The following is a 23430-nucleotide window of genomic DNA, read 5'->3' as shown; positions in this document are numbered from 1 at the left end:
TACTGAATAAATGATTATTTTACAAATATTATCGAGTTATTTGAACAATTTACATCATTTACATGAAAAATGTGACATTTTCTTAAGATATGAATATATTGATGTTATTGTATATGGAGCGAAATTTCATATGAATGGGATACGTGTGTAGGTATGATACTTATGAAAATTTGTTTCAATTAATTACAGTTACAGTAACACCAATAATTGACACTGTAAAATATTATATTGTTTAAATATTGTTTATGGGTTGATACATATTGATGTCAATATTTCCATTATTAAGCACCTGAAATTAGCGATGACATATGTTTGGTGTTTGTTGTGTTGATCATATAGCAATCTAGTTATTATTTCCTCAAAACATCCCCCCCCCCCAAATCCTAAATTAGCAATGCAATCACACGAACAATATATTTTGAAACCGGTCTCCAATTTTCAATATCGTCGCGTTTCGTGTAAGGTGTAGCAAGAAATTAAAGCATTTATTAACACGGCGACACTATGGCTTTGTTGTGCACGCCGCTTGCTTTTAATGAACACAGTCTCGATTTAAAACAAGAAACAGTCAAGACTGTAATTTCAACCTTGCAAAGCACGCTGAAGTGGACAAATGCAGAGTCGCTGCTGGAGGAAGAGATTCCTCCTTTCTCACCTGACCCCATAGTAAAAGCTTCAAGTTCGATACGCAATAAAGTGAAGTCACTTGCAGTATACGGCTTGAGAGCAAGATCGTCACCGCCTTGCATGTAGAAGCGCTGCCTTCCTGCTTGAAGGCTGGTTATTTTGGACAAGATGGACGGGTGGACACCAGGAGACGGCCGTCGCAGCGTAGGCGCAAGCGTTCCGGGTAGGTGAACATGTTTACGTGAATTCAATGTGTTTGGTAATTACTGATGGACAATGGGCACACACCTTACCTTCACAGTACCCGGATTTTTGTCTTTTCACCGGAGTGCAAATACGTGGTTAGCATTTTGATTGAGACAAGCAAAGGTTGGTGATAGCGTTTAGTCCCTTACAGTTTTGACGTGCAAAGGTTAGCATGTTTGTACAGAGATGAAATGAATGTAGCTGGAGCAATGTCAATTTTATAGGCTACCTTCTCCAAGTGTCACGTGAAACTTTGTAAATATTGACAAATCATGCCCCATCCCGATTGACTTATTTCATACCGCGAGACCCACTGCTTCCAACACTTAGAACAAATTTGGCCTTTTGGAAAATGAAAGAAAATTTCTCCTTTAATCATGCGAGAAGTGCTCAAACGACGGTTAGTAAAGCCAGGCGCTCCCTGACTGGGCGCCCCTCTAAGAAAATTGACATTAAATTTTCCAGTATTTGTTTTAGCTGGGGCTCTCAGTGTGCATAAGATGGCAGGGGTTGAGTTGTACAAATCCAACGTGATGATGGGGCCCTAACCTAAACACTCTATGGGACACTTCGATACTCGCTAAAGTCTTCAATATTATGGCAAAATATAGAAACATGATCACCAGCATGTATTGGCTCGTCCACGTTCGCCTTTCTTTTATTTGCATGAAAAGCCACTAGAGCAGGCTTCCGCTAACGTAGTTCCGACAACCTGAACAACACGTCGATATTCTCATTTTGCGTTTTTAGCCGAAAACAATAGAAGCTCATTCAGCCGTGCAAGTTAAAATTTGAACGACAAAAGGAGGTTATAAATTTATGATATTAATATTTTATGATTTTTTCCTCAAACTTTAGATAACAAATATAGATAACTTCATCTTTACCTGATCAAAGTTTATTGCCGGAGATTTTAGACCACGTTTCTCTCCGTGATGAAACAACATGAAAGTAAAGATCAATCAGTCACGACAAAACGCTTTTTTAACGAATTCTTCCTTGAGTCGCCATCTCTATGTCAATAGCATCCCAGGGCTGGGGAGAACGGGATGTGACAGAGGAGAGTTGACACTTTCACTCAGTACTGAATACAACGCGATTGGCGAATCCATGTAAGCTTACGGCTTGGACGCCACCAGGGATCGCCTACCTTGCAGCCCGCTAAGCATTAGCGCGAGGGAGGGAGGGAGCGAGTATGAGAGAGGGGAATTGAGACGGGACCTTTCCATCCGTGTATTTGTTTTGAGGACACGATTGATGCGGCGGGTGGTAGCTCGCTAGTAGCGGCTTACACGATCGTGGCGGAGAAACAAAAGCTGAGGTATAGCTGCAGTGAGCCGCGACCCCCCATGCCACACAAACAGACAGCAGACTTTTAATAACGCAGCGATCGAGAAAGGGACTCGCACAACGCCGATGTTGCTGTTTTTCATTTGAACAAACTCTCGCCAATTATCAGGCATGTACAAAAGGGGATTATTACCATAAATAAAGCGTACCGCTTCGGCCTGCGTGAATGGGCGATTTGCTGCGAACGGAGCTCATAAATTGTTCCATAATTCTGACGGATACATTCCTAGCAATTTGACAGCGGCTTCAGTTACCGAGATCTCTCAGCTCGGCTGTCTTTGTATACGAGGCAGAGTCGTCGCTTATGACTCATATGAGTAGGATGGTGAGTCCCAGAGCAGAAGAAAAGTTTGTTTGGTGAAGTGCAAGCGTCCAGTGTGACCACCCGACCTCACTGCCCACTGTCCGGACTGAGACTGACAAATCAGGAGAGGGCTGGCCCCCTGCCCCCTGTTACGTAACGCCAGAAGAAAGTGGCCCGGCTATCTCCGTAACAAAGACACCCCTCTCCCTATTGGCAGCGGTCTCGGCGTGAAAGGAACACGTTTTGATATGGACCGAGCAGACAATATGTTTTTATTTGCACGTGAATACTTTATCACGGGAGCAAACTCGTTCAAGTATTACATTTGCTTCGCCGCTGTCAAGTCGTGCTCATGGCGGGCTAGTAATTGAGACCAGGATCAAAGCCAATCAAAAGTCTTCTTACAATTTGATTATGATAATTACAGCGGGCATTATTTGATAGTTGATAATCATAATTCGAGCATGCGCACCAAGGGTCCGACTATATAAACCGGAATATCACAACAGAGCAAGTTTTGTCATCGAGTGGTCTGGTGGACACTGCCAAATATGTCCCGACGTAAACAGTCAAATCCTCGCCACTTGGACTCGGAACTGGAGTTAGCGTCTCTCCTTGAAAATGGTAAGTTGATTTTTTTATCGATTGTTTGCGACCAACGCGGACATGTAGTCTAACGCTACACGTGCATCGGCATTCGCCAGGAGTTGGAAGTTTAACTACCTGGGTAGCCCAGCTGATTGCGAGTCAACATCGCTTCAAATTCCCGCCATCTAACCGCTGTCAGTTTGTGTCGTCTGCTTCAGTGGTGTTTTTTTTTGTCTGTCTATCTTGTCAAGTGGCTGCCTTGGGGGACGCTACTTAGCACATAGCAGACAACTAGCTTCGATTCTTACCCCGTGAGTGCAAGTGCTAAACAGTTTGCAACAATTGTTTCAAGGATGTCTATTTTGACGTGTGTTCGTCTATTTCATGTGTCGGTTGTCAATCAAGCACCTTTACTTCAGTAGGTAGGATCATCACTGACAATTGACAATTATCATAAATACTTTAAACAACTGAAACAACCTAATATTCATTTTTTAGACTGCAAGTTGTATTTACTTTGAAAGCTTTCAATGGTTGTATACTTTGAATAAGTATATTGATATATGTATAAGTAAAGTTGTAAAATAACAGATTTCTCCCAAATGTATCAGTTGTTTTAATTATGTTCAAATGTCATATAAAATTATTTAACTTAAGATTAACTTAAACTTTCTTCAATCAACAAACTACTACCCATGAGAGTACCTGGGGTACTATTTGAGTGTCATGTATTTGGGGGGGGGGGGGGGGGGGTATATGAGGGGCGTAGCGTCTTCCGGAGTTTACAGCATATACGTGTTCAATCAGGGCCTACCTGTCTAGTGTAAATAACCCACTGAACAGGTATGATTTCAAATGACATTTTTTGCGTCTTGAGTACAATAGAACAAATATGTGAAACTAAATATCTGACGTGCCTAATTTATGAGTCGAAACTGTACAAACAAATGTGTCATATTTCAGGCGAGGCATAACTTTAGAGGTGATTTTATTTGAAATAAGTGGACTGTTTCATAGTGAATAGGTAACAGCGACTCGATTACAGATCTTTTCATAAAAAAAGCAGGTGGAGGTTGTTTCCTGGCGACATATGAATAGCCTTATTATATTTCATAAGGAGCGTCATGGGTGTACCAGGATCTTAGTTCGGCATTTCTTTTACGCCTCAGAATACATCCGTAAATATTTATTTGATAAAGGGGATGCAAGACATTTCCGAGCAGTTTTCATTTTAGCCAGATTCCATTAACACTCAGTAATTATATAAAAAAATCCCAATTTTCATGTCAGTGAAAAACAATTTGTGGATAAGCTTCGAAATAATGGGAGACTGCTTGATAGTACAATGGCTATTGAAAATCAGTCGCCGGAACGAAGCATTTCTGAAAACAAGTCAAATACTTTTGTATACATCCTTTGTTTCCAGGCAATTCTTTTCATTACTTGTGCAAACAATGCTTTCGAGGGAAACGTAACTGTTAAGAAAATACTCTTCGCTTATGTTTTCTCACGTAACTTAATGACAGGGAAAGTCTTCAAGCGGCTGGTTTAGCACTCGATACATTTTTCGAGGGATCAGTAACCAAGAGTATGCGACGGACATGTCAAACCGCTAAACTTAAGACTTACGATATTTCCCAATTCAAACAAATGCTATTATAAATCATAAGCAAAGGGGACCCTTACTATCACAAAACCATACAAAAACTACTCGGCTCCTGTCAAAGCAATCTCGACACAAACTCTGATAAGACACTCTAGTACAATGGTAGCCTCCCTCAACCGCGCGCAACTCCCAGAGAGCGACGACTAGTGCCCGTTGCTAAATGATATGATTATTTGTAACTTTTACCGATATTTGTCGTGTTGAAGGATTTATAGATACCTAGTACCCGGGAAGGTGTTCTGTAGCCTCGCGGCCCTTAGGTACGGCATTACAACGTTGCCAAGGACGGAACGAGAGCTGATTTTTGTGGTGATGAAACCAATATAGTAAAGTTTCTCTTGACAAAACATTTCATGACAAGTTCATTTTTTAATGCTACATAAATACATATTTTCTTCTTCATTCGTGTCTTTTGCCTTCATTCGATGATCTCGTATTTTTTGTCATGAATATATATTTTTAAGGAACAAATTTATCCATTGTGTAGATGTACACATAAGTTTTTTGTGCACGAATTGAAGTGTATTTTAATGTTCAATATGTCAAGTGACAATACTTCACCAACTACAATATAAACATCTTTTAGAAATTATACTTTTTTATTTAAACTTTAGACAACATCTTATTTCATGAATTAAAAAAATGGTCCATATTTTATAGGTTTCCCTGTCAGATGCAATTGGTATACATGTACAAAGTTTAAATCATTCCTTTACATTAATGTAAGAAGTGTCCTTAATACTTAATAAAACGAAATAATACATAATTTCTTATATATTAATGATATAATTTTAAATCTGAAATGAAACACTTCCATTTAATGGCTATGAAAATGTTTTGGCACTTTCCATTCCTTTTAGATGAAAACAAAATCACTATTACAAATTTGTTGCATGAAATAAGAATTCATTATTTGAAAATACATTGGAATATGTAATATTTTAACATCAACAAATAGTAATGAACAATTATTTTATTAAGTGGGAATACAGGCATGACTCTGCGGACTTTCAGGAGGCATAGGGGAACGGTACATGGGTTCTGTGTGCTATTTCATGGTCTTTCGTGCCATGGTAAAGTCATTAGTGTTTTGTCTTTCTGGAAAAGTCATCTGAAGTATAAGTCATAACTTTTCCAGCACATTTCGATTTCGCCTTTTCTATGGTTGAACGAATACCTTGATACTGAACATCCCATCGGTTTATGAATCACAATTTTGCCATATTTCTTGCCTTAAAAAATGAAAACATGATAAAGTGATTTCTTTTGCACATGATCAAAATGCAGATACAATTCAGGATTGTTATTTTTTACCGCAGCTATTCCACATTAAAAAAACATTTTTATGTAAAAACATTCTGGAGAAGAGACTAAAACCGCAATTCCTATTTTTTCTAGTTTCTAATTTATTAAACTACTTAAAATAAATGTCTTCAAACAGTAACCATGGTTTCAAACTAATTGAAATCCAAATTGAATGTGATACTGTGAATAATGTTTATTAAATTCATATTCCAGATTAGATATCTACCCAAATTAATATCATAATTTATTGAAGGTCTTTTCTTTTTCTCATAAAGTTCATTGTGAAAATTAATCAACTTTACTTTGAATTATTTATAACATATTTATCCGTTGTTATAAAATTGATATTCTATACAGGGCTTGAAAAAGCATTATCATTCTGATCTTTGATTAAGGTATGCGACATCGTTGTCTCCCACACAGGTGTGTAAGGGTTGGCGCATGATCAATTTGCATTGACAATGAATTATTGATGGATTGTAATCAAGACAAACCTGCAGCTGCTGTGTATTTAATTTTAATTTGTATTAATCAGTTCTTTTCTTTGATAAATACATTCATGCCTTTCTCAGCTAATCCTATTTTCTCAAATGGAGAGCCAGAAGTAGGTGTATATGAAATGAAAAGAAATGCCTTTGAGACAAAATATGTAGTGAAAGCACTTGGGTAAATTTTGCAATAATCTTACCAAATTGTGACAAGACATTACTATTCATATCTATTTAGAATTATGTTTGAAAATGTATTCTGCATTCTGAAAAAAGGGAGTGTGTCTTGAAAGAAAATATTTTTAAACAGTTACCACGTAAAATGTATTTTCAAAAGAGGAGTGGTATTTGCCAGTTTTAGATATCTATACCATATGATAAATGATGTACCTCTTTGACATACACAACAGACATGCCTTAACAGCTGCTTGTAAATATGGAAATGTGAAAATTTTGGCATTTGCTATTTGAAGATGAATCTGGCATGTCTTAATGACTGTTCTATGGAGAATTGTGACATTGTTGAAAATATGAAAATGGCTAACAAGAGAGTGATTGGGTTAGACACACAGCCTTTGTTTAGCCCTGGGGAAAGGCCAGATTAATACAGGTCTTTGGACGCTATTAATATTTTGGAGGCTTTAGGGAATTGATTCCTCATTTTCCCTTTCTAATTTTTTTCAGTTTGATAATAGATTTTGACATGGCCAGCCTTGAGTTTAATAGATGTGCATCATGTTCCAAGATTATGGGCTAGCTGCGTCTAAGCTGAATCATTATTTCATTTTATATAATCCTAAATAAAATTTCAATTTTTTAAAATTTACAAAATTAATTTGTAACATTGATTTGCCTTTCTTTGAAATGCTGTCAACTTGGTTTTGTAGCTATAAGCTAATGATGGTGAGGTGAAGTCTTATTTTTAAACTTTAATGAGACAGCACATTTGTTTTTAAGTTGAGAATTAAATTGTTTCCCTTTACATGCTTTGAGGTATTGTACTGACTTCCTTCAGCAGATAGTACAGGCTTGCAACGCCATAAAAAGGTCACTAGTTTGACCCTTAATCAAGGAAACCAAGGAAGTTTGTTTTCTCTACAGAAACTTAACACTGCTTGTAGTACAACCGTTCTATCAATAGATCCGTCTGGTTTCACGTATACTCAGTGAAATCTGAATAAAAGTGAAAAATAAATGTTAAGATGTAAAACATTTACGATCATGAAATAGTTTAAAATATTTATAGACCTTTACAATATTGTGAAATTAAAATCTGTTATAGCTTCTATGTCTATTCTATGTATTTATCCCCTATAAAATGTGGAGAAATATTATGTTTTAGACATCATTTCTCATAGCAGTCTTTGGCAATACTGGGTTAATGGTCTATACATGAATGAAAGAAATATTTGCAAGCTGTATTTTATAGTTTAATCAAATGACAATATCATTAGTTTTGCGTTTATTGGATAAGTTATAACCTGATATTTGAGGAGTTGTGTTGTGGTAGTTTCTTTAGAATACAATAAATGGAACATGTATTGAAGACCTTACTTTAGAGGTTAACAAAATATAAATATTCCTATTCTGGAGACTAAGAAATAATCATTTGCTTTGAAACTCTCCTATCTACACTACCCTTTCCACTTGCTCTCTCCCACCCATGTTGTGAGCATAACTGCCTAAAGCATGACACTAATGCTTTGTCAGTTGTGTTTAATGGACTTAAACTGTCATATTAGATCGAGATCCCTTATGAGAATAGAAGAAGATTGTCCATTGAATGGAGTATCACCTGAGATAAGGCAAGGGATATCGTTACTCTGTTTACCTGTTGCCTTTCCTTGAGAGGTTAACGAGAGATTGTGTACAGGTATCGGGTTCAAATCATGTATAGTCCTTCCCAGCCCATCTACCTGGGCAGGTTTGAAGTCACCTGGCTTTGATTGCCTTAATTAGTGAGATAAGCACTTGGATTGGATACTTTGTTTAACCTTGTTAGACTGTTGTGTTGGCATCAGGTGATCAGCTGATTGAATTGATTGATTAAATGGACTTACCTGTCAGGTGAGATGGGCAAACGCCATTCGGGTATGCATTGGGGGGTGTCACTCACCTGGCTGCTCAGGCATGACGAGGAGTCGCTCAGCTGTGTCTGGGGATCCCCCACCCACAGGTAATGACCACATGTGAAACACACCTGTGACAATTATACAAATACCTGTCTGTTGGAGACAGGTAACGATTGGGAAATAGACACCTAGACAAGACTGGGATTAAGGAATTGGTATGTACTCCTTTCTTGCAACAAGTGGTGGTACTGTTGAAGATTTGTATTTGAAAATTACCTTTGGATATTTCTTCCTTTCTGGTTATAAGTGTCTAGTAGTTCTCAAAGACATTCAAAAAAATACATTTGGTTTGAGGCTTTGATATTTGATGTTTAAAAAGAATCAAATATGGCACTAATTTTCCTAGTGATTCTGCTTAATATGGGAAGAACTGTCTGCTGTGTGTGCCTCTTGGAAAGTGGGAAAAAAATTCACACATTTTCTCGTACTTATTGATTAGTATTCCAAAGTTGATCTTAAAAAAGCTATTTTTTGAAATAGAGACTGTTCATTTCTGGTGAATCTCAAAGGCCAAGTTTTCTTTCATGATATGTTGGTGGGAATAGTTTATAAGGTGCACTGATCCGCACTACAAAAGACGCAAGGTTTATAATCAATATCTCATCGGGGCAATGTAACGACAAAGTACGCCAGATTCCTTAGTTGCCGAGTCTTTGGCTGCCGCTGTGATCGTGTCCAAGTGAAAGTTGAGATTGGAGAATGCTTCTTTTCCAGAAGTGACTCCTTTCGTGGACAGAGTCGATGTTAACTCGTGGACAACCCGATATCACCTTCAGTCACTCCATTCAAATCTCTCTTTTCACTCTCAACATGCAAATAATTTGTAACATCCTACACTATCACCATACTTCAATCCTCACAATCCATATTTCCTGGCTCTGCTTGTTCGGCACTCGTACAACCATATCAGCTCTTCAACCATTAAATCAAAATTGTTATTTGGAGCAAAGGGTTTATTGGGATTTAAAGTTATTAGCCTCTCTATGTGGCATGTGTTGATTTAGTTGAATATTTTGCCACTTAAATATTAGTCTCATAACTATTATATTAACCAGATTGTAGTCGTTTCATGACAGATTGGGGGTAAATGGTTTTGTACTCGACAGTAATGGGTGGTATAATGTATGAAATTAATAATGTCGGACCACCTGTAGAGATTCCAATTTTGTTACCGGTATATTGAACTGTTGATATATCGTGTCAGATCCCTCTGATATATGTATAGATATACATTTGATATATATCTTACTGTTTCACTTCAGAGAAATCAGGCCCACTTTAAACAGTATAGCAAGTGATCATTTCACAATGACCTATTTGTAACTCTTCTCATTTTACATTTCCTAAAAATGTAGATTTGGATATTTTTCATGGAATTCAAATTTCTAAACTGATAATTAACTGATTATTCTTGAATTGAAAAAATCTTGATTTTTAATAAAAAAAATGCTATTAAATGGTCAGAAATTTTGTTTTATTTAAAATAACCATTCGTGAATAATACATTTTTAACCTCAGATCTTTCATAGTTATTTTAGATACTTTTTAGATAGCTATGGCATTATTTTACAATATTCAAAGAACTTTAGCTCTGATTTTATCCAGTGCTTCAGGTATGGTGTAGAGTACACCTCAGTCTTAATAACTATTCATAAGTAAATAAAAAAGATGATTACAATATTTCCACACAATAGAAATTTGCAAATAAATATTTGACCGATGTGACTAATGGCATGTATTTGAACAGGGGGCATATGTAGGGAGGATTAACCCAACTCTGTAACGCTCGGCTCGGCATTCCAGCACACTGACAATGTCTATGTATATTCATACAGCACCGTGTCAAATATTTGTTTTTCATACACAACAATAGGGGAAACTTAATTGTTTGTCAAATTATAAGTGAGTACAATAGACAGGCATATATTACTCAATTTGTCGTGTTTTCGGAACACTACTGAATGACCAAGAGTCTATAGGGGAGAATTACCGATGCAGAAACATGCAGGGATTGTGCCTCAGTCTTGTGGAGCTGTCGTATTACCTGCCACCATTGTTCAAGGAGAAAGCCTTTCAAAGGCAAGGTCATTGATTTCTGAATATGAAGCATCTGATTATTCTCTCATTTGAATAGGCTGTCATGATATAGGGTTGGCATTTCACTTAGTTTTGTTTAGGCCTATATATTAGTAGATGACCCTGCCTGGGGGTAGTCATGGTTAAGATTATGTAAGATTTACTAAATTGGAAGCTACAATGAGAATCACCATCTACAATTTAAGCCATTTTAATGTCCTGCTATTATTTAGGCATAAAACCTCTATTCCATATTTGTTCGGAATTTGTATGGCTTTATGGTCAAGTGGCAGTCTCCCATTGATTGGGTTTAAGAAATCCATTTCCTTGACCCCCACAACAATAGGTACCCCATCAACTCCCCAGGTAAATATGTACCTGTGCAGTAAGCAACAATGAGACTTATATAATACTGGGGACCATTGTCTGCTCTTTCAGTTACAAAGGGGTGGAATTTCTTGCTACAGTGTAATTTAATAAGTATATCTAACCAAGCATCAAGTTTCAATAAGATTTGCCTGGCCTGGGGGCGTGTGAATGTCCAGTGTGAATATCCAGACTGACCGGTCCAAGGAGTGTTACAGAGTCTCTGGATGGGCCTGATTGGGGGGTCATCCACATCAGTTATTTTGAATAGAGAAGAGCAAAAGATTCTGATGAAGCTGTGATAGTATACGGGTATATAATTACAGATTAAAGAAAACTAAAATATGTTTTGATGGTGGCCTTGGTGTAATGCTAAGAAATGGGTTGGAATGTTGTTTTGAAGGAATATTTGGAAGGGGACATTGGAATTGTTGCCATGATTGCTTTGAATGATTCGGAAATATTTCATACATGATTGTGCTTTTGTCATGTTAGTGGGTGGCGTTGTCTATTTAAATGTGGTTGTCTCCCCCTTGTCCATTTTGTGTTCAACATGGCTGCATTTTTATCAGGGTGTCAAGGTGGGTGTTGAATGTTACATTTTTTAATGCCGATTTTAGATGTAAAACACATGCTTGTTATTTCTGAAATGGTAAGAGTGTTTTGTTATTCCTAAGCAGCATGATTCGTTGTGAAACCAGGTGTATTTTCTACCGAGAATTGCTAGTGACAAATGCAACATTCATTTATAGGCCAGTATTGATTCCAGTTAATCGTTTTAGAACCAGTCCAACAAAACCAACACCATCAGGGTTTGAATTAGGAATTTAATGAGAAATTATACCCAGACTGTTCAATTTACCTTCTTCACCAACATTGTTGATAGGGGGATTCCTAGAGGGAAAAAGATGGCCAATTGAGGCGATTCTAGCTATTTCCTGAGTTGTTAAAATGGGAAGGATATTTGGAATGTGAGTGAAGCCGAGTGTGTGGTCTGGCAGCCCATCTGATCAAACACGCACAATTTCAATTTGAGAAGCTGCCGAGAAATTTGATAGATTGTATACACTAAATATAAATATTGTTTTCTGTCTTGCTTTCTTGCCAATTGAAAAAAACATCTTTTCTTGCTCTCATCTCTGTCTTGAAAGAAATTAGGCGCAGTAAGCGAGGAAAATTGCTTTAGTTAAAGTAATTTAAACAACAGGCAGAAGGAGTAGAGACGAATTATCAAACATATTTAGCCCTGTTGGAGTGTAATTTGAAGAACAAAAATCCTGCTCGAACATAGGTCTAGAATATATTTGACTTGTTATCAGCTGTTGTAGTATTTTAAAATGTCAGGAAAGGCCGTGAATTGTGGCTTATTTCAGCGATGAAATATCACACCTTGCCTAATATATCTTGCCAAGTCTTTGCCAATTTCACTCGGATGCAAAATATTTATCAAAAGCACAATACCCCCTAGTCTGAAGGCTGGCAAATTGCGTTGAGTGGGAGGTAAAATGTTGGGGATCCCCTCCCCATCTGAAGTCTCCCCCCATCTCCCATCTCCCCCTTCGCTGCTGATGGGGAACAGCCCTGGTGTTGGGACTATCGGAGGGTTATCAGTGGAATAGCAGGGGTTGGCGAAACCTGCTGTGACATTTCTCCAACTGAATTTACAATTTTCTTGTGATGAAAGAGAAAAGAATTTATGATTTCTCAAATGATTCTGTTTTTCCTCTCAGGTAACAGAACACTGGATATGAGCCAGGTAGGGCTATATCCGAGGTAGAACAGTACTGCTGTTCTGGAGGCAGAACATTGCTGCAGCTGAGCATGATGTAGATCATTGTTTTTGTGATACACATATGCGCCGAGCAAAAATAATACGTGACATGTTTAATACAAGGGCAGACTACTTAGTCGAATACCTGTTTGGTTTCTTCTGAATTCTGTTCCTCCTTTAGTTGTGTCTTTGTTAATAATTATCTGCTGTTATTTGTAAGTTACATAGCATCATCAATATGTGTACTAGCTTATTCTCCCTGCACACACACACACACACACACACACACACACACACACACACACATTCATACTGTTACCATTTTGTTTTAGATAGACATTGTACTATGCCCCTTGTGGGTTATTTTTAAAAAAAACATATTCATATTCTTATTATTCATACTTTTTTCATACACAGTTGACAATCAGGATAACTCATTTGCTTAGTGAAACAATATGCTTGAGGAAACTTGAGAATTTCACAATTTCTTTCTCTTTTTTTAAACGAAAGCCACTAAATCTACTTTAAGAAATATTTAAGAACTTAAGAATCTTGAAAAAATATTCATCTCCAGATATGAACTCATTTCCTCGTGGGATATTTATAGTTGTGAGTGTTTGAAACAATATGTGAAGAACGTGATGCCTGTTTGTAATGGAATAAGACTTAAGAAGATATGCACGCATCTTCAAAGAAATGGGCTAGAAATTGTTTCAACTGGAGTGAAGATGTCCAGTTATGTGTGTATCTAAACATCCCATCAATCTCAATGCCTGTTCCACACTAGAGCTCACCAGCAGTAAACATAGTTAATGGTGTATGTAAATTTCTTCTGTGGAGGAAATCAGTGAGTTCCCTTGTTGTGGAGGTGAGAAAAAGATGCTGAGCTTCTCCCAAAAGGTTATCGTTGGAACATCAGAAACAAATTTCTTGAAGACAGGTCGGCCGATATGTCAACTGTACATTCCTATCTCAGTCTCTCCTCCTGTTGAGGAGGCAGGATGCTTAGCGGCCCACTTACAATGTGATGTGCAATGTTAGAACAGTACCTGTCACTACAACATGTGCAGCTTGCTAGCCTTTGACCTCTCGGCTAACCAGCCAAATCCTGCCGGCAAAATGGGAGACACTTTTGGTCAGGGGTTACAACGAAACACTCAATTTGCCCATCTCGGTTCTAAGACCTGATACGCTATGAAGATAGCTGAAAGTTTTGTGGGAAAACACCAAGCCCCATTTTTTTCTTTAATGAGATTTTGAGCCCTTAATTATTTATCAGATGCAGATGTTTTAGGATGGTAAGAAATATTGCTTTAGACATTATGCCCACAACCTTATGCAATGAACTCTCATAACATGTTAAATGTGCTGGAACATTTTTGTAATGCCTGGCGTTCTGGAATTTTTCAGGTGTTTTTCAATTTTATGGGAAGGATAAGCTTAATAGACATTTGACCCCGAGATCATTGCCAGACCGTTGCCAGATGAAAATTGTTTTAGGACTGTCACTGATGATTGTGTTATCCCAGAGTATTTGGAGTGGAACATGGGCTAACAATAAGTGTTAATCTGATGCTAAATAGCGTTGACCTCTTGCCTCAGTCTTGTTTCGCAAAGTGTGCTCTTTTGTGGCAAAGTCTGAAAAGAGTTATCAGTCCTGGGTCTCGAGCTCCCAGCACGCATTACAAGCGGACAATGCGCGTGAAAAGAAAGTTCTCCGACATGCTGTTTGCCGTCAAAATGCAAACAGTACAGCATAAATTGGCACTCGCCGATATGTTGACATAACAGACTATTGTGTCATTTCGACACAAGCTGGTATTGGAGCTACCTCTACGATAGCACAACAAAGAAGATGGGGAGTATACGTTTCCTACCCCTATTGATGCCACTACAGGCCTATACGACACAAGGAGATGGATCGTGTCCTATGCAGGGCTGCAGACATGCCTTGTCATTTAGTTAAGGGATAACTAGATATGATTATCATATCATAATTGATTAAAAGGGAATCAGATTTTCTAATACAAACACTTGCTTTGTGTGTTCGTGCTCTAGGTCATATCAATTGAGGGTTGGAGAAAAGATGGAAGTGTTCAGTTTAATCTGCAGTGTCAATATACCAGGTTTCGGGGGAGAAAGGGCCAGTAAAAAATGGGGGAGAAAGAAGACCTGGAAAATGAGGAAGTGGGGGGTTACGTTTTTTGAGGATGAATAACTCACTTTGGTGACCCAAAAATATTGATTGCAGAATATTAAAAAGAAATTCAATATGGTCTGTTTAGATTTTAGATTAATTTGGGTTTTTGTGACAGTTGGTTGCTTAATTGAATAAAATTATATTTTCATGTTAATGTTTGAATTGATAAACATTTGCATATTACAGGCTGGAACAGTTATTTTCTTTTAGTTAGACTTGACAATGACAAATGTAAGAAACAAAAATCGATACTCATCTCCTTGGCCATGCATACTGTGACTGCCATTGTTTGAAAATATAACAAAAGAATGGCTGGATATTTGGGGGGCATTTTAGGTGATGGGAAGGTGGGGGAGCATTGTGGGTGGAATTTGAAGGGCACCCGGCATGTTGAACCCCTTTTAGAGCAACACTTGTAGTTCTGGTTGGGTAGATCATCTTACTGTATGGTTGTTACCCTGCACACAGCGCAGAGACAAATTTGAAACTGTGTGACACATCAACGTGTGTGTCACAGCCGTCTACCCAGACAATACCCCATCACAGATTCATATTTCACGGGACGTCTCATTGTCGAGAGGAATTTTGTTGATTCAGTGGAGCATTAATATAAGTAGATGTGAGAGTTGAGGCGAGTTATTCATAAATGTAAATAGATATCATACTCCGAGGAGGCGAAGAATAGACAGCTCTCCAACTTGACACTGTTAAGTCGTAAGGCTGCAATCGAGACCGTATTATTGCACATGGTCGACGCTCGTAGTGTGAAACCATCCGTGCTTCATGCGTGTCCAAACTGATTTGAATATTATGAAAATGGTGTTAAGTTTCGCTTGATGACAAGAAAGGGTGAATGCGCTCATGTTATGATCACATGTCACTGCTTCCACAGCGTAATATTTCTGTTAATTCTTTACCCATGATGCTCAGCTCAGTGCCGCCGCCATGAAAAACATGCCACAACAATAGGCCTATTTTCCATGCTGCAAAAAAGATGTCGTTTTTCTGCACTCGGATCTGACTATTTGCAGCGAGATCGCTCATGATCGACAGATGCGCCGAATTAACGCGAGCCATCCTCCTCCACCTTAGGGCATTGGCTAAACACTCTCCTATCTCCCATGAAAAGGCTTCTCCAACAAAATCACAGGTTAATTTAATCAAACAGCATCTTAAGGTGACAATTACTGCAGAAAACAAACTCAATTAATGGATTTAAATGAAGAATGCAACCTTCAGGAACCTAATCTGAATAGAAACTTTCACAAGAAACTAATTTCAAATTAATAAAATTGGAACGGTTTTAAAAGATTACCCCCAATATTATGTTGACAGTTTTGATGAAATACTCTGTAATTATGATATGGATGAGAAATATTCCTAACTTTTTTCAGGTCCTTGTGGATATGACTAAAATGGCAAAACAAAAATTTTGCTTCTCCACAATCAATCATGCTAAGACAAGCTGATTCTTAATAGAATAAAAAGACAGTCTGTGAATTTGAGTAGTATAAGGGGAGTACAAAAAGAATTTGTCAAAATGAAATTTTCTAAATTTGAGATTGTGAGTTTCAAACCATACTGAAACATTTTGTTTCATAACAATTTCAGTAAAGTTTCATGAAATTGAATTTGAAATATTAATAAATTGCATTTGATCTTTTACATTTGTTTAATTCATTGCTATGGAACACGTACAGATGTCAGATATGCATTAAAACCAGTTATTTAGTTGTTGGTTTGCAGGGAGGAGATCTGTTCTGATTACATTGAAGGTACCAATAATCAATAACAGATTTGCCTGTCCCCATTTCAACTTTGTGTCTCCCTCGTCATTTGTCACTGATGGCAACACAAGTCTCATTAATAGTCACAGGTTTTAATTATGAATGTCTCATGAACTCAACACTGCCGTATTGTGATCTTTTCGCAAGCTACCTGAATAATTAAGTCAGCCTAAAATGGCTGTAAGTGAAAAAAACAGAGACCTAAACAGATGTCGAGACTTCGAAGGTCAGCGCCTATAAGAAAATGCTGACCTTCGTTCCGACTCTGTCAAACACAGGAATGATTGATAATACACATATGATGATAATTACAGTTATTGTATCTGTAATTACAGTCATGGGATATATATTCGTCATAAGGATGAAATTCATTGCATGTATGCATATCTTGTCCACTTAGAGGTCTGTATTGCCCTTAATGTACACTTAGAAGCAAAGGTCTTTCCAATTACTGTCATGTCTGACATGTTTTTTGCGCAATAATGCTGCTTTTATTACTGCCAGTACAGAGTATTTATATTGCACATTCATCCATTTTTACAACAGAATATTTTGCGGAACAAACACACTTTTGTTGCCATGACGACTAATGACACTGGTTCCATGCATCTGTTTTGTTATGACAATAAAAATTCGGTCTATGTGTTTTGAGCAATAGGGTCTTCATTTACACTGGGAGATATTGAATTAATCTGTAATACGCTCCCGAGAGATGAGGCAATCAAACCATCCCAGTGGGAACACACTGCTATGTCATACATACAAATTTAATAAGATCGACGATAAAGAACATCGATTAATATGACATATATTGGAATTATGTTGGCACAAAAAGGATTCCTTCATCCGGCCATCAGAGTTTGATCAAATAAAGTAAACGTATGATGTATGCTGACAATTAATGTGTCGTTTGCGTTTACAATTTGGTAGATTTATAAAAGCTATGTGACAAGGTTTGAGCTCGGAAGGATTGTTGGCAAAAATAACTTGCTTTTAAAGAACATTGTCTGCTAATGGATGCTTAACAATTAGGTTCCATATTTTTGTTATTTGATAATTCAAATGTCAGTAGCAATTACACGTGAACTTGAAACAAGTTGAGTTTCCATTTAACGCCGAATTTGTAGTTGGACGTCGAAAATGTGTTTGTTCTTAGCTCACCTTAACCAGTAGGTCAGTTGGAATATATGTCGTTTGTTTGTTCGTTTGATTATACACACAAAATATTTTCTTGTATTTTGTAGTACTTTTGGTACTGGTTGATGTTAATGATTATCAAAGAATTATAACAATTCAAAATGATGGCTCTGTTGGGATTTACATGACAATAAATTCTAGTTTTAAATGTGACATAGCGACACCTATGACCGACTGTGTGGTTCGATGCTCACACTATCAACCACCGGTTTCCCTGATCCAGGTTTGGTTCTTTTTCAACTTGCATGATATAGCTGTCATTTTGCTAATGATAGCCTAAACATTGAGCTGTTTGATTTTAATAGTTGTTATTTTTGCATCATGTCTTAAGGTTCTTCCTCTACTGTTTCAGGTTCCACTCCCGGGGATATGCCTGCACCCAATACTAAAGACGCCCATGTATGTGGCGAATGTAGGGCTGAATTTCTCGACCTTGAAGGTTTCATTGCTCATAAGCAGACGTGTACTAAAAAGAGAATTGTAGTCATGATTGATGCTGAAAACAGACCAGGCGATAATGAGATTCGGCCAAAATCCCCATCAATAGAATATGATGATGATGAGGATATAAGGTCACAACCCGACGACCTTGAGGGTGGCTCTGATGAAAACGATGTCAATGACCTTGACTCTGTAGACATGTCTGAAGAGGGCTATGGTATGGGTTTAGGTGTGAACGGGGACAAGGACCTCGATGAAAATGACAATTTTGAGGAGGACGAGAAGAAGGACAGTAACAATGACACTGAGATGATTTCTCAATCCAAGTACGAGCTAATGTCACAACTACCTCATTTATTTCCATTCTTGCCCAATACAAATGTGACGCTCGAGCCAATGTCCGAGACGAAAGCAGCAGTTGCTCAGTTTGCGGAGAACAATTTGATGCCACAAGACTTGGCTATGATGAGCGCAACATTATATAGTCTGCAACAGCAACAACTTGTGCAACTACAGCTTATACAACAGCTGCAGCAGCAGCTTATTACTGGACAACTTCAACAAAATCAACAGGCTGTTCCACCAACGACCTCTGCTGAAACGACCTTGACCCCTTCCGATCCTCCCAGTTCGGAGACCCAAGAGTCATCTGCTCCTGATTCGGAAGATAAGAAAGAAGAGGAATCCCCATCATCAGAAGAACCCAAAAAGGCAGTTTCATCATCATCGAGTAGTTCGACTTTTACGACTCCCGCTTTATCAACCCCACTCCCCTCTTCCGGTCTGTCTGGACTCTCCGGACTCTCTGGGCTCTCTGGACTCTCCGGACTCTCTGCATTTAGCCAACTTCAGAAAGAGGCTGTCGTTTCCGCGTCGCCAATGATGCCCCCAATGCCGAATATGAACATATCAACACCTGAAGTTCGACACAGAGGGACGAGTAAGTACTTGTTGAATACTTCTTCATATATAAATAATTGTTTTGGTTCTTTCTTTGTAACAGTTGGATTAATAGTTAACAGGCTAACTATGTTTTTGTTCAGTTATTCACTTGGTATGGGTTCTTTGTATTGTTTCAAATGCTAACTTTCTCCAAACGAACACTACAAAGCAAAACTGCACATTCTGAAATTTTAAGCATATTTGTGAAAAGTTTGGTGTCCAAAATAGAGAAATTGTACCGTCCCAGTTCCATGACTACACAGATTTGTTTTATTGGTGTGAATTTTGTGGAAATACTCTTTTGAAGAGGAGAGTCACATCCTTTGAACCAAATGGAGGCGTGAACGTGCCTGTGTTATAGGTTGGGAGTATCTCAAACATAGTCGGCGGAGTTTTAGCTTCAGGGATTCCTTGGTGTACAAAAGTCACATTCATTTGTCATAGATTTGTTTGTCTTATGTATTAAGATGCTTCTCGGAGTAAGTAATGTTTATTCATAACAAATAGCTGGTCGGCACACACAAGGCCCTTAGACACATCCCATGGATGTTGTGAGTTTGCCTAGTGTTTATGAATGGACTTCATAATACGGAGTGGCCTGTTTGACCAGAAAAAACTTGATCCATTTGAAATCAGCTGATTGTGTTGCTGTTGTTTGTTCCTCATTGGCCGGTCAGAAGATGTAAGGGGGAGAAGGAGTTAAAACGTGATCATCCGTCTGTACGATGCTCCTGCACTTTGTTGGCAAATAACTTCCATTGTCTTTGTAGGCATCTTGAAAAAAAGTCACAAATTCATGTGATTATGTTAATAAACAGATTGTCATTTCTAAAGGGCCCAACAATGTACTTTTCATTTCTGGAATTCTAGTAAATGGTTGACAGAAAATGTTCAATTCTTAACAAAACATCTGACAATAAATATTGAAATTGTGCTTGACTTTTAGATTTGAGATGTTTTATTTCTGTATAATGCATCTTTTTGAAAAGACTTTAAATTATGTATTTAGGAGAATATTTTGTAACTCAAGCCAAACAAAATATTTTCCAAGTTCCGCTTCAAAATGAAATACTGTACTTTAATGTAAATCAGGGCATAGATGGCTTTTACCAATACATCCCAAGCAGTAAAACGGCTATAAATATTTAATAGTATCAAAATTCACTCAGAATGGAGTATACTCGCCTCTCACAAAAGTCCAGTGATAGAGGGGCCTTGATAAAAGAACGCAACCGGATCCCAGCTATATAATAGACAATACAAGCATATGATACACAAGGGTATATTTCATGGCCCGGATTATCAAAACATACTCATATACGCTAAGCACACACTTTCGAAATCATAATAGCCACAGGAGTGTCAGTTTTGAACAATACAATACACACATAAGGCGATGGATGATCAGCCATCCTGGTGAACAAATATATTTCATATTTATATGGATTGCGAAGTGTATTAAGGTGTGGAGGCTGAACAGGTGCAGTATTGCCATGAATCATACGACACCAACCATAGGAAATGTTTTCTCATATACAAACATATCTTCATGACTCAGTGGAGAAATTATTTGGCTGGGATAGGAGGCTACTCAATTACCTACGTGATAACAAATTCACTGTGTTTGTGACCCACTGGTTGTGAAACGCAATATTTTAGCTAAATACTGAATCGGGAGACTTGCTTTGTTTACTGAAGGTGGGAGATAGGCTAGGGATACACATTCTACGGATGATGATGTGTCAGAAATTCATCATTTCCGTTGAATATATGTAATTTTATCAAACATTGCTGTCCTGTTGATTTTTTTATTGTAATGCAAAGTATCTACTCTGACGTAGATCACGTAAAGTCGGATGGGCTTAAAGGAATGTTTGTCATTAGTTTGGGATTTCTTTGGATCTACTTTTGTTTTCTCATTATATATTTGTGTGAGTTGAAGGTGGTACTTATCTTGTGAATCTGTCTAAAATATTTGACATGATTTATAAGAACGTGTGCAAAGACTATAATATGTTGAAGAAAAGTTCGTAAAGATCTTTAATAACAGAGATGAAATGGATCATGTTTTAAGTGATTGACAGGTGGTATTGCTGATGTAATTGTTTGAATTAATCTGTTTTTTTAATTACTTGCTTCTAAATCTACTTTTAGTTCAAAGGTGTTGACATTTTCAGTTACCCATAATTACGATCACTCTGATCTCAGTTTGAAACATGAAAATTTGTCAAATCATATTTAACTTAACAAGATGTTGAGAATGTTGAAAATTGATTTTTTTTTTACCTTTTTAAGGAAGAGAGTTCTGTCAATTTCCCCTGAGATGGCTTTCAACTCAGTTATTTTTCTTCAAATCCTAAGATTAAAACATCTGTGAAATAGTCAAAGGGCCAAGAGGGTTCTCGAGAGACCTGAATTTTGGAAATATGAATATCATCTCTTCTGAATTTTATATTTAAAGAAAAAGTTTGGTTTTTGAAGTGACATATAAAGTAATATGTTGATTGCTTGTGTCAGTGGTAAAGATCTGCCATAACCCGACAGAGTCAAGCTAGCTTTATACTTGGTAAACAAATGGCAGCTTCCTTTGATGTTAAGGGATGTTAACATAGACGAGAAATGCGCATGTATACGTCTTTTTGGGGAATTTCAACACAAGCCTTCAGCCTCCGACTTCTTATAATTATACATATGTCTTGCTTACTTTGAAGTATACGGATCAAAGCTTGTATCAAAGTTAAAATAATGAGCAGAGAATATGATAAAATATTATTTTATACCCCAGACCTGAGTTTTCTAGAATGCACATTGCTCGGCCTGGCACCAGCTCGGAGCTATAACACAAAAGCACAAACCTTTTTTTGGCCAAGTTTTGACATAAGCATCATTTTGCGAGCTTACTTGCCTATTACAAAGCATTATGCTGGGGCTTTTGATTCAGTTTACGTTTTCTTCAAAGGGGATGGGTTGTTAAGTGTTCATACAGGACCAGTGTTTGGATGTAGAAAGTGAGGGATGCTGGGTAAAGGGCGGATAATTTGGTTTTGATGACGAGCTTTGGTTTCAGGTTTGCCATAGGCTGGTCATTAAGTGTACTTTAATTGACAAGATAAATATCTCAGGCCACTTGTGGGACGACTTTCTGTGTATAACAAGTTCTCATCTATAAAGGTCTAGAATGTTCTCTTAGTAGAGAAATAAGATTAATGAGAGAATACTTAGAAACTTGGCATGCTCTTCGTTATAGTCCTGTGATTACACTTGATAATAACATACATTCATTGGGTGTTTGTAGTATCATCAGTCAGTTGGATAGAATTAGTGACATTCACTGTTACAAAGGCTGTCTGTGACAGATTGGAATAAAATTAAAATCAATTTGTTTTAAATTTAAAAATGGAAATAACAGAACATATTGCATTTTTAGTTGAATAAATGCAACATTTGAGTGTAGGTTTCCTCAATGTCATGTGGTATACAAATGTAGGCCTCTTCATGTATAGCCCAAGGATGAATCATAACTTTCACAATAGAAATAAATAGCACGATACAAGAACTAGCATACTGTTTCAATATCTCTTCCATACAAATAAATTCAGGATTCAAGCATTGTGATTTTTCAGCCTGACATTTCACACTTTGTTTCTAGTAAAGCAAACATGCCCCAGTCTGTAAGTAAAACTTCAAAGCTGGCTGATTTACGAGATGTTCTTTAGCAACAGTATGTAAAAGTGTTTTAAGTCTGATTTTGGCTAATGTAACAAATGACTTGAGCAATGAATTTTTCACACACACTCAACTTAACCCTTTTAAATAAATCACACGATACCGTTAACCCCTGACCTGTTAAATCGCCTGACTCATTTCACCCGTATCCTAGCACACAAAGTAGTTCCTGAAATTGGCAACCAGGATTAATCTGTCAGTTTTAGTGATATTCACAA

The 23430-nt window shown here is 37.5% G+C and overlaps 1 protein-coding gene across 3 annotated transcripts in view; it reads left to right on the top strand.

Annotated features, from left to right (window-relative positions):
• Positions 1–786: 786 nt before the first annotated feature.
• The window catches only part of LOC139454055 (sal-like protein 1), a 47422-nt gene continuing 24778 nt past the window's right edge, over positions 787–23430 (top strand). For 2 of the 3 annotated variants that reach the window (XM_071235546.1, XM_071235544.1), the window contains exons 1-2: positions 1983–3151; positions 18456–19484. In XM_071235546.1, the coding sequence (XP_071091647.1) occupies positions 3079–3151; positions 18456–19484 (1102 nt within the window). In that variant the 5' untranslated portion in view covers positions 1983–3078. Of the gene's footprint in view, positions 851–1982; positions 3152–18455; positions 19485–23430 lie in introns of those variants that run through there. The other variant, XM_071235545.1, reaches the window with a different exon arrangement.

The sequence above is a fragment of the Haliotis cracherodii genome, unplaced genomic scaffold, assembly GCF_022045235.1.
Source record: "Haliotis cracherodii isolate W230 unplaced genomic scaffold, xgHalCrac1.p SCAF_10, whole genome shotgun sequence".
Lineage (NCBI taxonomy): Eukaryota > Metazoa > Mollusca > Gastropoda > Lepetellida > Haliotidae > Haliotis > Haliotis cracherodii.
The sequence above is the reverse complement of the archived record's forward strand: the minus strand, read 5'-3'. Positions and strand labels throughout refer to the sequence as shown.